At 42.2% G+C, this 14,628-nt stretch overlaps 1 protein-coding gene across 9 annotated transcripts in view; it reads left to right on the plus strand.

Moving 5' to 3' along the window:
- Positions 1-14,628, plus strand: part of LIMCH1 (LIM and calponin homology domains 1) — a 326,420-nt gene that overhangs the window by 247,747 nt on the left and 64,045 nt on the right. For 2 of the 9 annotated variants that reach the window (XM_059721666.1, XM_059721667.1), the window contains 3 exons: positions 6,433-6,717; positions 8,298-8,552; positions 10,904-11,248. The exons of 6 other annotated variants lie outside the window; for them this stretch is intronic. In XM_059721666.1, the coding sequence (XP_059577649.1) occupies positions 6,433-6,717; positions 8,298-8,552; positions 10,904-11,248 (885 nt within the window). The remainder of the gene's footprint in view (positions 1-6,432; positions 6,718-8,297; positions 8,553-10,903; positions 11,249-14,628) is intronic. One more of the 9 variants, XM_059721668.1, reaches the window with a different exon arrangement.

Below are 14,628 nucleotides of genomic sequence, written 5' to 3' on the forward strand. Positions count from 1 at the left end.
TTTTGCACCTGTTGGCTGCTAACTCCCCCCTCCCTCTCCCCCTTGTGTTGCCAGGTGCAGTAGTCTGAGAGCTGACCTTGCCTCTGTGGACCGAGGTAAAAAGCGCGTTGAGTACTTCAGTGTTTTTTGCATTGCGTGTTACCAGGTTGCCTTCCTACATTCTGTAAGGGACCCACACTTTTCCCTGATCTTCCTCTTGTTGTAGACATACTTGTAGAAGCCCTTCTTGTTACCCTTCACATCCCTTGCTAGCTGCAACTCCAATTGTGCTTTGGTCTTCCTTTTACCATCCCTGCATGCTCGAGCAATACTCTTATACTTCTCCCTAGCAGTTTGTCCAAGTTTCTACTTCTAAGCTCCCTTTTTGTGTTTTATCATGCCATTGAAGAGTTTTTTTTATCACTCATTGAAGAGTTCCCTGCTAAGCCAAAATGGTTTTCTGCCATGCTTACTAGCCTTTCTGTATGTCAGGATGATTAATTTCTGTGCCCTCAGTAAGGTTTCTTTAAAGTACAACCAGCTCTACTGGACTCCTTTCCCTCTCAGACTGGCCTCCCAGGAGATCCTGTGCATCGGTTCCCTGAGCGAGTTAGTTTGCTTTTCTGAAGTCCGGTCCTTAGTCTGCTGCTCTCCTTCCTTCCTTTCCTCAGAATCCCAAACTCAAATCATCTCATGATCGCTGCTGCCCAAGTTGCCATCCACTTCTACATTCACCACCAATTCTTCCCTCTTTCTGAGCAGTAGATCAAGTTGTGCAGCCCCTAGTTGGCCTCTCTAACACTTGCCACCAGGAAGTTGTCTCCACTACTCTCCAAAAATTTCTTAGGTTGCCTGTGCACTGCTGTATTTCCCTCCCAGCAGATGTCAGGGTGGTTGAAGTCTCCCATGAAAACAAGAGCCTGTGATCAGGATACTACTACTAGCTGCTGACAGAAAGCCTCGCCCACCCCATCCTCCTGGTCTGATGGTCTATAGCAGACACCCACCATGACATCTCCCTTCTTGCTCTCCCGTCTGACCTTAACACAGATTTTTCAATAGGCCTGTCTCCACTTTCATACTGTACCTCTGAGCAATCATTCAGCTCTTTTACATAAAGAGCACCTCCTCCTCTTCTCCCCTGCCTGTCCTTCCTGAACAGTTTATGCCCATCTATGAGGAGTGCTCCAGTCATGCAACCTGTCCCGCCAAGTCTCTATTATTCCAAGCACATCACAGCTTTGTAAGTGTGTGAGGACTTCCAACCTAAATATGACTGCCCTGCATTACTGACTCATTTAAAAACAGCATTATTATGATACTTGTAAGCCAGAAAACACTCTTCCTGCCATTTTAAATTATTGACTGTAGGCCAGAACTGTAGGTCTTGTTCACTGCTTGCACTAGGCAAGTCAGTGGGAGACTTAGCTGAGCAGGAACTGATGGATCTGACCATGTACTGCTAGAGAGGTTAGAAACATGAAGCAGTACAAAGCACAAAACATATAGCTGTCTACAGCTGCTGTTCTAGTTGTCACTGATGTTCTAGTAAACATAGAAACTGGAGTGCTAACATTTTCTATAGCTCAGATGGAAACTCCAACTCCAGCCTTCAGAGATACTGGTGATGTGGCTACCTTTGAGGCTTTGTTTTGCTTTGTTTTTAAATTGACTAACTTGGGAACATCTGCGGGGATGGACAAATGCACTTGAAAAAGGGAGGCAGAGCTACTGGTCTATTGGTACAAGCCCCAAATTTGACCCTGAATTAACCTGAGTGTAAGCATAGGCTCATGTGAATATAACAGTTGAATCTCCTCCTTTAATATTGATACAATTGTTGGAGCTGTCTCTACTCATAAACACCAAATAAACAGAGAAACAACTGCATGAGGCTCAAACACCCAGTAGTGTCTCTGGGGAAGAGGCAGTTTTTAACTGTTCTACTGTGCTCAGATGCATGCCCAGTTGGTTTTTCAGTTCTGCTGTCTGGCCTGCCAGAAACTTTCTTCTGTAACTTTGTTTAAAAAGTCTAGCTCAGGACTCAGAAGTTTTGCTGCAAGGGTGGCTGGAGCCATGGACAGTAGGCAGTCAAGAGTGTCTTGCAAGCTCATCATCATGGAATCATAGACAATTAGGGTTGGAAGGGACCTCAGGAGGTCATCTAGTCCAACCTCCTGCTCAAAGCAGGACCATCCCCAACTAGATCATCCCAGCAAAAGCTTTGTTTAGCTGGGTCTCCTTGTGTTTCCAAGGATGGAGATCCCACCACCTCTCTGGGTAACTGTTCCAGGGTTTTACTGTTTCTCCTAGTGAGAAAATTCTTCATAATATCTAACCTAAACTTCCCTTGCTGCAACTTGAGCCCATTGCTCCTTGTTCTGTCATCTGCCACCACTGAGAACAGTCTAGCTCAATCCTCTTTCGAATCCCTCTTCAAGTAGGTGAGGGGTCCTATTAAATCCCCTTTCAGTCTCCTCTTCTCTAGACTAAATAAGCCCAGTTCCCTCAGCCTGTCCTCATAAGTCATGTGCCCCAGCCTCCTCATCATTTGTATTGCCCTCTGCTGGACTCTCTCCAATTTGTTCACATCCTTTCTGTAGTGAGGGGCCCAAAACTGAACACAGTACTCCAGGTGTGGCCTCACCAGTGCTGAACAGAGGGGAATAATCACTTCCCTTGATCTGCTAGCCACAATCCTGCTGATGCAGCCCAGTATACCATTAGCCTTCTTTGCAACAAGGGCACACTGTTGGCTCCTATTCAGCTTATTGTCCACTGTAACCCCCAGGTCCTTATCTGCAGAGCTGCTGCCCAGCCAGCCAGTCAGCCAGCCCCCAATCTGTACTGGTGCATGCGATTGTTCTGTCCTAAATGCAGGACTTGGCACTTGTCCTTGTTGTACCTCATGAGATTTCATTTGGCCAGTCTTCCAATTTGTCTAGGTTGCTGTGAATCCTAGCCCTCCCCTCCAGTGTATCTACTAGTCCCCCTAGCTTGGTGTCATCTGCAGACTTGCTGATAGTGCACTCTATGCCACCTTTCAAGTCGTTGGTGAAAACATTGAACAAAACCGGCCCCAGGACTGACCCTGGGACACTCCGCTTGATACCAGTTGCCAACTAGACATCGAGCCATTGATAACTACCCTCTGAACCCAATGCTGTATCCAGTTTGCTATCCACCTTACAGTCCAGTCATCCAGCCTGTACTTTAAAGTACAGCCAGCTCTCCTGGACTCCTCTCCCCCTCAGACTGGCTTTTCAAGGGATCCTGCCCTTGAGTTTTCTCAGCAAGTTGAAGTCTGCTTTTCTGGGTCCTTAGTCTGCTGCTCTCCATCCTTCCTTTTCTCAGGATCCTGAACTCAATCATCTCGTGGTTACTGGTGCCCAAGTTGCCATCCACTACTACATCCCCCCACCAATTCTACCCTGTTCGTAAGCAGCAGGTCAAGAAAAGCATGGCCCCTAGTTGGCCACTCCAGCACTTGCACCAGGAAGTTGTCCCCAACACTCTCCAGAAACTTCCTAGATTGCCTGTACCCTGCTGTATTACCCTCTCAGCAGATGATTGAAGTCCCATGTGAGAACCAGGGCTTGTGATTGGGAAACTTTCACTAGCTATTTGCAGAAAGCCTCATCTACCACTTCCTCCTGGTCTGGTGGTCTATGGCAGACACCCACCACAACATCACTCTTGTTGCTCTCCCCTCTAACCTTAACCCAGAGACTTTCAACAGACCTATCTACCTTTTCATACTGGAGCTCAGAACAATCATATGGCTCTTTTACATAAAGTGCAACTCCTCCTCCTCCTCCTCCTCTTCTTCCCTGCCTGTTCTTCCTGAACAGTTTAAACTCAGCTACGACAGTACTCCAGTTATGCAAGCTATCCCACCAAGTTTCTGTTATTCCAGTCATGTCACAGTGTCGTGACTTTGCAAGGACTTGCAGTTCTTCCTGCTTGTTTCCCAGGCTCAATGCATTTGTGTACAGGCACCTGAGGTAGCTAGTCGATTGCCCTGATTTCTCAGGAAGTATGAGAACACCTCCCCTATTGCCCTGTCCTACTCGCTTTTCCTCTAGGTTACCCACTTTCCCATTTACCTCAGGGCTTTGGTCTCTGTCCCCCAGTGAACCCAGTTTTAAAGCCCTCCTCACTAGGTTAGTGAGCCTATCTGCAAAGATGCTGTTTCCTCTCTTCAGCAGTTGGATCCCATCTCTTCCTAGAAATCCTTCTTGGAACAACATCCCATGGTTGAAGAAGCCTGTATCCCTGCTGGAAACACCACCTGCACAGCCAGGTATTGATCCGCAGGATGCACCTGTTCATGCCTGCCTGGCCCCATCCCTTGCCTAGAAGGATTGAAGAGAACGTGACCTGAGCCCCAGACCCCTTCACCTTTGCACCCAGAGCCCTGTAGTCACTTTTGATCCACTCAGGGTATCCCCTGGCAATATCACTTGTGCCCACATGGATGAGCAGCATGGGGTAGTAGTCACAGGGCTGGATGAGTCTTGGTAATCCCTACATGACTTCTCGGATCTGGGCTCTGGGCAAGCAGCAGACTTCCCAAGACAACAGAAGACTTGTAAAATGTTTAAAAATTGCTATGAAAATTTTTAACTTTAGTGATTTTTAAATTAGAGGAGAAATGCATGTACTGGTTAGCTATTCTGATAGTTTTCTTTATGCCTAAGCATTTTATGTTACCATTTTTTCTAATGTACATTGTGCATTACATACAAGAACACTAATTACTATATTGACAGGTTGAATAGCCATCTTTTTCCCCTAATTTTCCTAAAAATTAATAGTAACAGTAAAATTTTGGGTTAGATAAGAAATGAGATCTGTGATTTTTGCCTTGCCTGCCTGTCTGTGGTATGGACCACTTTTCTAAATAGAATACTGTATACATTACAAAATTAAAATAAAATAAAATTTCTGGTGTCCAGTTGTCAAAAGCCTTATTGCCATAATGTTCAGCCATCGCAAGAGGTAATATTGATGATGATGGTAAGAGATGGCCATGGTGGGGTAAAGTGGTGCAGATGCATCCCCCTTTGATTCCTGCTCCACCCTAACTTCCTGTGCAGGCAGTGCTGAGGGAGTCATCGACTTCATTCTACCAGGTTTATTAACCCTCTATTCTTTTTTATGGTTGTGATGTTCCACTATTCAAATTATCCTTTCTTCTGTAATGTTGTTGTCTGTTAACCATTCCTGGAAATGTTTCTCTTCTATTTCTGAGCCCCACAGACTGTTTTTAGCTCTGGCTAAAAAACTTAACTCAGATGTGGTACTATTAACTCAAGTATAGAAATGACTGACAGTGAAGTATTGGAGGAACTGTCAAAATGTTGAAGAGAGCTAGATTTTGTTTTATGAATCTGAAGAGATGTCCATGCAACTAGAATGACTACAGGACTAATGACACAATTGTTTTTGACTGTTTTTTGTTTAGTTGTATTTTTTAAAAACTATATATATGAAGCAAACTTTATATATGAAGCAAATGAAGCAAATTAGAGATTTGATTTTGAACTGAATAATACAGTGCTGGACCACTATCGTATTAGCAAAGCTTGTCAAATCTCTTCAACTGGACAAAAATGTGCTGCGTTATATATCTGTGCCCCGTTTTCAAAATCCTGGATACACCCACACTGATGGTCTTTTCTTCCTTGGTGGTCAAAGACCTTGGTGGTCAGGAACAACTAAAAGATAATGCCATGTCTCAGTGCTGTTATATAGGGTACATCTGCACAGAAAAATGCAGTGCCATACAGAGACAACTGAGCAAAAGCTGAACAAGCTACCTGAGAAGTAATATGTTTGACTTAATGTGGCACACCACCAGGTTAATTAGCCCCAATGAGAAAGGAAGAATATTATTTCTAGCTTATTTTTCAAAACGGTTGTCTGGTTCTTGCTTATCTGGGGAAAACCACAGTGAAGTGGGGAAAATAGGGAACTTGAATGGTTGTCCAGTGTGCAGGATAATGGATAGTACCACTGAGGGAGCAGTGATTAATTTTAGGTGTCTAGAGTGTCTACAATATTTGACAAGAAACCAGCTTGGTAGTTTTGTGCTAATGCCTTTGTTTCACCTAAAGTGCCTGAAAATAATATTTCAATGTTACCACTTACAGATGGCTGATTATATAGCTTGAAGCCTGTGTTTTCTGCTTTTCTGACCATAGCTAAATTAAATAAAGTCCCAGTCTTGCTACCTGTCCATTTTTTGGAACTCCACTTGACTTCAGTGAGAGTCCCTCTCATGGAGGGCTTGCAGGATTATGCCCTAAATAAATAAAGGCCGGCCTTATCTAAACTAACAGCAGCCTGGAGCACATTTTGACTAACATCACTTACAGCCTGGAGATGTGGTGGCACTTTTTCCTTTCCCCATTTATATCTGGAACTCCATTTAACTTTGCTCTGTACTAGTCAAAAACCAACATGCGAAGATAGTGAAACTACCCCAGACATCATCCTTCGCAAAGAAAACCCCTTCATGATGCAAGGGAAGGATTCTGGATCAGAAGATGAAATGATGTGCAGACTTCCTGACCTAGAAAAAGATGACTTTGCTGCTCGGAGAGCAAGAATGAATCAGCCCAAGCTTACAGTGCCCTTTAATCAGTTTTTATATGGACCATATACCAATAATGATAAAGGTAAACTGGAAGATGCTAAAAAGTCATCTCAGAAGAAAAAACAGGAATATGCAAGGTGTGCACATACTACCTTCTCTCTATTGTAGCAATTAATCCTATTTGAAATTGCTTGTTAACTGTGACAAATTTGGCCCACAACTTCAATAATGGGGCAGGGAAATATAAGCATCAATAAAATCAATGCAAGTGTAATGTTTATTTAAAAAAAAAAACAAAACCAAAACCTCTTCTGTGTTTGCTAGCTACAGTATATGAGAACCAGAAAATGAAATTAGGTAGGAACTAAATATAAACAAAAGGAAATAAATTACTTACTTTCATTGTTGGAGCCAAGAGAAATCTACCAATGGACAACATAAATAGTGATAAGTAAATTTAGAATTTATGTCTTAAGGCCATTTTTATTATATGTGATTTTTTTTTTTTATCTTGCTGTCTTTGTGTTAAAAAAAAAAAAAAAAAGTATTAAAAAAGTCCCAATTCTGCCACTGGTTATGTTTGTGCTGTCCCCTCTGAACTAAGGAAGGTTGAGCCCATCTAACAAACTAGCCAATTGCCCATCGGCTCCCCCACCCTCTGTCTGCTCCTCAGTGCAGCTTCGGAATCATGGTGGCACTCCCCACACTTGGAGCACTTTGATTGGCTGTTTCCATCAGCCAATCAGAGTGCGAATAAAGCATTATGGACAGGCAGACAGACAGACCAACTTAGGCTTTGATAATATTAGAATAGTAAACATTATTTAACATTATTTTAGGAATGGATAGACAGAAAATAGCCTGACTGGCTCAAACCTAATAATTTTCCACATATTCTAATTCTACATATTCTGTTTTAAAAAAAGCTAAGCATGCTATATCAGTTTCTGTTAGACAGTCATCTTCTGCAGAACACATGTATATCTGTTTTATTTCATGGTACACTGTGAAGCCATTATAGATACATAGATATGGTGTGTATACTATCATCTTTTCATTTGCATATATTTATACTCAACTTCCATATTGGTATTTAGTCCTAAATTTGAATTAATACAGGTAGTAGCTGGAGAGTCTAGTAAGAAAATGTCTTCCAAAGGTGTTCGCACTGTTAATAATCTCTAGTAGTTTGTTGTTTTCAGTCGCATAAAATGTGCCTTCTAGTCAGTAATAATGCAGTCTGTTACCACTTACAGAGATCAGTTCAACATGTAAGTAACATTTTGGAAGGATATCTGGAAAGCATAGAGCATTGGATAAAAAGACTTGGAATCTTGCAAAGATTATAGATGTTAGTACTAGTTAAAAGAAAAAAAATCAGCCCTGGTATGCTTAGAAACATGAAATGGGAATTGGGTACTGTAACCACATAAAGGAAATCTCATTACTGTACAAAATATCTTTGTAGTAACTGCAGATTTTCTGGGAAAAGCTAGAAGCTATAATCATGCAGTGTGTCCACAGAATAGCCTGGATGAAACAGTCCCAGATTCAACTGATTCCACGTTTGCCTAAAAAAATAAATAAGCTGTCTACTTTAGTCATCATTTCAGTTAGTGTTTTTATGCTCTGAACTTCCATTATTGACACTCCATTTATCATTGTCTACTTCCTCAAAATGGCTTCTTGTGCTGTTTTGGAATGTGCATAAAATTAGAGGAAACCAGATACATATGACACCAGCGAGCCAAATTGTGACACGTAAACAGAACCTATTCCTGCAATGTAAGGACAATGAGTCAGAGGAAGAAGAGCAGGTGAAAATGCCTGATATTCAGAGAGATGACCTGACTAAACGGAAAACTCAGAGTAACCTTTCTCAGCAGCAAGAGTCTCCAATGTTTATGAAAGCCTCTATAACACAAGCTGATTTGGAAACATGGGACAGACTGAAAATGTCAGGAGAGACCAGGTATGTTCTTTTCTATGGGTTGAATAGCAGCATGGAAAATACGTTAATTTTATTTGAGTCTCTCTTATCTTGAATATGCCATTGTTTCAACCTGTGTCTTCAGCTAGTGTTGAACATTCAAAAACAGATGTGTATATGCAGAATTAGGCACTTAACCAAAGGTGTGTTTATGCAGGGAAATGGTTGAAAATAAGCCAGAGTGTGCATTTAAAGAGCTGTAGTTCTGCTGTGTTAAGTCCCTGTTTGAACAATCAGAGTGAAGAATAAGAAAATGCCTTTTTGACAGTTTGGAAATACATTGATCTGAAGTAGGCTAAGATAAACTGCTCGAAGACACTAAGTATGTGCATAGGGCAGAAGAGCAATTCTTGCGGAATTTCCTTATGTAGACAAGCTCTAAAATATGCAGGCAATTCAAGATGCAAGTGATATGAATGCCTCACTTGCCTACTTTGGAGCAGGCTCTAGGATCATGGGAAAGTAGGGTAGAAAGGGACCTCACAATTTTCTAATGGAATGTACTTTCCTGTGCAGACATTTTTCATAGATTAAAGTAGTTATTGTGAGATTTCAGTCCTAATTAGGCCACTGAACAAATTGTTCCTTGGTCGCAGAGATAACAGTAGAGTCTTGTACTACTGCTTGTCAAATACTAGAGGTATGCTTCAAAGTAGACCTCCAAGCCTCAACCGTATGCTGTGGTCAAGGTTTGAATATGATGTGCCTCATACCTTGGCAGTGTAAGAGTGATGTTCTAGCCATGATGGTCTACACATTTATGCGAGATGCAAGGATTTTTTTTTAGGGTGATATATTTTATTGGACCAGATATGTAGTTGGGATAGTGTTAAGCAAACTGAGGAAGAATACCTTATATTTGAAAGCTTATCTAACTTTATTCCAACTATGTAGTTGGTCCAATAAAAGAGATCATGCTAAGAAATCCTTGCCTCTCTCATATCTTGCTATCCCATTCACAAGATTTTAACTTTTTCCAAACTGAAACTATGAAAGCCTGCCTAAGTAGTATTCTAGATTCAATTGGGAACTCATACTTTTACAGCAAGATTGGGATTCTGATGGTATGGACACATGCTATGTTTGTAGTGCTACTAAGCTCTAGCACTAGCAAAAAGTGAGTATGCGGACATTCGTTCCATTTGTAGCATCACAAAAATAGTGGATCTGCCACAAAAATGTTCCGGGTGTCTGTGTTTGTGCGGGGGGGGGGCTGCAAAGGAATAGCCCCTATCATACTCTGGCTGGAGAGTGAACCTTTGCAAAGGCTTTGTAGCAATCTAGCCATGGGGCTGTGCTGCGTGAACACCCCTATAGAGTTATACCTTTAGCACTACAAATGACCATGTGTTCATAATCTGAGTTTCAATTAAGTCTCCATGTTAGTTTCTACCCTAAAATTTGACAAAGTTTATAGTCCATGTTCTATCCCTTGCCTCTCTGTTCCCTGTATTTCGGGGTAACACGTGGGCAGTGGTGTAACAAGAGGTGGGTGAGCAGGTGTGAGGGGATGCAAGATTGATGGCCACCATTGCTGCCAGTCTACATCCACTGCCCCAGCTACTGTAGCTGCCCAGGGCACAGAAACTGCTTATTATGTCTCTGCTTTTGGATGGATGTTTTGAAGAGAAGAGCAGCCCCTGTTTCCATATACAAAGCAGTCATTATGTGACCATCTACTATATAGTGACTGTACACCAGGGGTGGGCAAAGTGTGGCCCAGTGGCTGGATGTGGCCCATCAGGCCATTCTATCCAGCTCGCAGGGCCCCTAAAAAACTTAGAAAATTAATAATAATCTGCCCTGGGCTGCCTGTCATGTGACCCTCGATGGCTTGCCAAAACTCAGTAAGTGGTCCCCTGCTCAAAATAATTGCCTGCCCCTGCTCTACACTATATAGTAGTTAGGTGGACATAGTTACCCAAGTGCAACCATAGCTTGTTCATTGGAAGAGCTGTGTCTGTGTGTGTATCATAAACTTCACTTCATCATGCTCCCCAAAGTTTTCTTGAAAGAGTGATGATACCTGTTGCCTTCCAGCTATTCTCACTGGACAAGGCACTGCTTTTATCTACATAGAATAACATTGGTGCTTCTGAAGTGAACTTGGTTCATGAAAGCTTGTGCTCTATACAAGTGTCTTATTTAGTTAGTCAATAAAGGTGAATATCTACCCTGCCTTCTCATTGGTACTCCTGACATGCAGTAAGATATCTGTACTTCCTTGATTTAAAAATGTAAGTCTTTGTCTTGTTGGTGAAGTGTTTGCTGTGGTCTTGGTTTTTGTTTTCTTTCTAATTTCCTTTGATTCTTTTGTTTCTGATGATGACTAGTAAAGAAGACCTTGTATGTCCCCCTGATCCTGAATCATCAGCTAAAATTGCAGCAGAAACAGCTGTTCATGATGATTTTGCTACCTGCAAAGCCAGAGCTTACAAAAAGGCTTCTAGCCCTAAGCAGAGGTTTGTGCACTTTGGGCCAGTGACTGAGATTGATCAACAGAAATGGGAGAAGCTCAGCTTTGCTAGAGCTGCAGCCAGTGATGAAACAGAAGAGGAAACTGGGAGGGAAAGTGCTAAAACTGAGATTTGCACTGAATCATCTCCATCAGCTACAGTCTGCAACCAGAAGTCCATTGGACACACTGCTGAAGTATCTAGGCCACAAAATGATCCCAGGTATTTTGTGTTATTTAGGAAACATTATTGAGTGTGAGATGAAGCCTTTCGTCACAGGATGCTGACTTGCATGGGGTACATTGCAGAATGTAGTTAAGAGCTATTTATGCATATCATCTTATTCAGAATTTATCTGATGGCTTCATAGTATCTAAGAGATTTAAGATCGTGCATAGCAATATTGTGCAAGTTTATTTTGAAAACTCACACTGGAATTTCTGATTAGTAGTGGAATCACTAGTTCTACTGCGTATCTTAGCTGTTAGCCAATCTTCTGTTTTCTTGCATTCCACGAGCTTTGCGTAGTATGGTACTTGTGCATCTGAAGTCATAGAGCAACTCTCACTGAGGTTTCTGGCAATACGGATTATTTTTCTTTTTCTCTTGAAGACTGCCAGTTAAATTATTTTCATTTCAGAAATCTTTTGAAGCGCGCATGTTAAAAATCAAGCTGTACTGATACTCAGACCTTTGTTTGTTTGTTTAAACTAGAAAAGATTTATAATGTTGATAAATCGGAAATATTGACCAGAACTTACATTTTGCTTTATTTTTGCCTTTAGATTATCTAACCCTCAAGTCTGTTGTCATAGCAACTGTTGCTAGTTGATATAATTAGCAAATTATTCAGCTGTGTTCAGCTATGTTTAGATATTTGGAAATGTTTGGAAAAAGATATCAAAACAAAATGCATCTCCCTCTTTCTTCTGTTTCATTTTATCTGAGAATGTTTTTATTGTTCCTCTTCCCCCTACTCAATCTCGTTTTTACTAGTGAGGTAGCAAAGTCAGGTACAGATGAATATTGCAGCGGAACCCCGTCATCTGTCTCAGCTGCTTGTGTCATCCCTCAAAAGCAAACTCTATGCAGATTGAGTGAAAGGCATGAAAGCAATGAGGAAGAGCTTGATGGGAGTTTGCCAGAAACTGAGAGAGATGATATGATGTTTAGAAGGATGGGAGCTTTTCAGAGGCATTCTAGTCCAATTCGTATGCACAGTCCTCCCACATCAATGGGTCATCACTCACTGCAGCAGCAAAAGAAGGTAGCTCATAAGGAAGATTTGAAGACTCTGCAGAAAGCAGAAAGGTCAGAGAATGAAAGCCAGCAACTGTGAGCTTTGCGCCTGCTTTGTGTGTAGTGCTAAGTGGGTCAGTCTGTAACATCGCCTTACTTAAAAACAAAAAACCCCCTAAAAGATGCATTTTACTCATTCTAATATTCAAGCAGCATGTGTTCAGTTCATGAAATTACTTACCAGAGTGTATCCTATGACCATGAAACAGCTTGTTTCTTTCATGATACATAAGAATCTTGAATTGCTAATTACCATTTAGCATGAACGTGGCCTTCCATCTCTGGGGGGGGTTTTTTGCAGTCCATATCTTTCTCCATATTTTATGCAGGCTTCTGAATGAGTAATTACTTGCATACAAGCAAAGGCTGCATAAGAATATAACCCCTCGCCTGCTTAAAAGTGCAACATGTATTGTGCTATTCAGCATAGAAGCCTCTTGTATGCAGTTCCTGTTCTGCTGCTGCTGCTACAGATGTTAGTTTTCCATCATTTTTCAATTGTTTTCTGAATAATAGTGCCCAAAATTGCCTCAGCAGCAGTTTGCCCTTGAATTACACAACTGAACATTGTCATGGAACACTTTCACCTGTCCCTATGGGCTGTACTGTAACAAGAGAAGAGAGCCATGTGAAGCTGAAATATCATGATCCTATTAGTGGTGGAACTGAACACAAAGTGAAATTTCCAGACCCTGAGAAAGATGACATGATGGCCAGAAGAACAGGGGCTTTTCTAAAGCATGCTGGACCGAGTGCTAACCAGTTCCTTCCAGTTCCATTTTCAAAGCAGCAGAATAGCCAGGGCACAACTATGGAATCTGTAAAGACTGAAAGGAAAGTGAAGAGGTAAGCAAATCCATTCTGTACCGCTAGTTCCTTTCCTCCTTGTATTTGCACATTGGAGGTAGGTCTCACAGTTGGCATGTGCTTGTCATATCATTTCCCCAGGTTCATTAGATAGGATTTATTAGAAAATGAAAAGAAATGGAAAGAACAGAAAGCCTTTTATGTTGGCTCCCTTTGCCTAAAAACTTAATAGGTTAACTGTTCTTATACTTACCCAGTGTCCTTGAATTTTCCTTTAAAGCAACTGGAACTGTCTCAGGTCCAGTGTGGTGATTGCTGTAATCTAGGAGTGTTGTATAGGTCAGGGCTGTCCAACTGGTGGCCTGTAGGCTGCATGCAGCCCACAAGGTGTTAATTAGTGTTTCCTCCAGGTTCCTCCTTCCCCTCCTCCTCCCACCCCATCACTGCAGGTGCAACAGTAGATGGGGGTCTCTGGGCTGCACTTCCTTTCCTCAGGTTTCTTCCTCTGAAGCTGTATAGCACAGTGAAACCCTTGCTGCTGGTAGAGCCTGTGGCCCAGTTTGCTTGCACAATGCAGTGCAGCAGGGGACACATGCAGTATGCAGGGGGTGGGGGAGCCCGCATAGTGTGCAAGGGAGCTGTTATACAGCGTGCAGGGTGTGGCAGGCTGTAGCTTTTATTGGTGTGCCAGCACAGTGTGAAGTCTCTGGCTGCCTAGGAGTTGGATGGCCCTGGTATAAATTATTTGGAAATAACAGTCTAATGATGGCCATTATTTGGAACTGGAACACTAGAATCTGGGGAAGTAAGAGATTAAAAATAATAATTAATAAGCATTTCTGAACCTCAGCTCTCTCCCTGGTAAGGCAAGACCTTTCCTGACTGCAGGTGGGCTAGCTGGTTAATCTGCTTTGGAATTCTCTTGGGGTTTTGACTGGCTCTTGGAAGCAAATATTCTTTTTCCTGTGCTTGTTGCTGTAATGCTGGAGTCATCTGTATCTTTGGAATCTCAGAACAGTGCAATCTCCCCCTGGGGGGAGACAACTTTCCAGGGACTCCCTGAATATCTCTCCCCTTGCTCCCATTAGCTTCCAAACTTTAGCTCTCTTCCATAAAGTCAGACAGCACCATCCTTAGTTAACTACATAGGGGTTGCACATCCCTGGCTTGTTACTGGTCCAGTACACTGCTTGTCTAACCTACCCAATGCAGTAGTATCTCTCTCTTTGCCCCAAAAGGGACTACTAGTTTTGTCTGTTCTTATCCTGGCTCCAAGCTTGCTGGGCAAGGAGTCAGGAGGCTCTGTAGTAGCCATTTTAGTGATGGCCTTTTTGGTACAGAAACTAGAGGTACAGGCAAAAATTTAAAAAACCAGGTGGACAAGTGAGTGGAGTGGGTTGGAAAGGCTGGGGGTAGAGTTGGGGGGTGGGGTTCAGTAATAATTGTCTCCAGTTAAATTACAATTAATTACTTGAGCACATTTTGGGAAAGTTTTT

Source organism: Alligator mississippiensis, chromosome 2 (genome assembly GCF_030867095.1).
Source record: "Alligator mississippiensis isolate rAllMis1 chromosome 2, rAllMis1, whole genome shotgun sequence".
In the NCBI taxonomy this organism is placed as follows: Eukaryota; Metazoa; Chordata; order Crocodylia; family Alligatoridae; genus Alligator; species Alligator mississippiensis.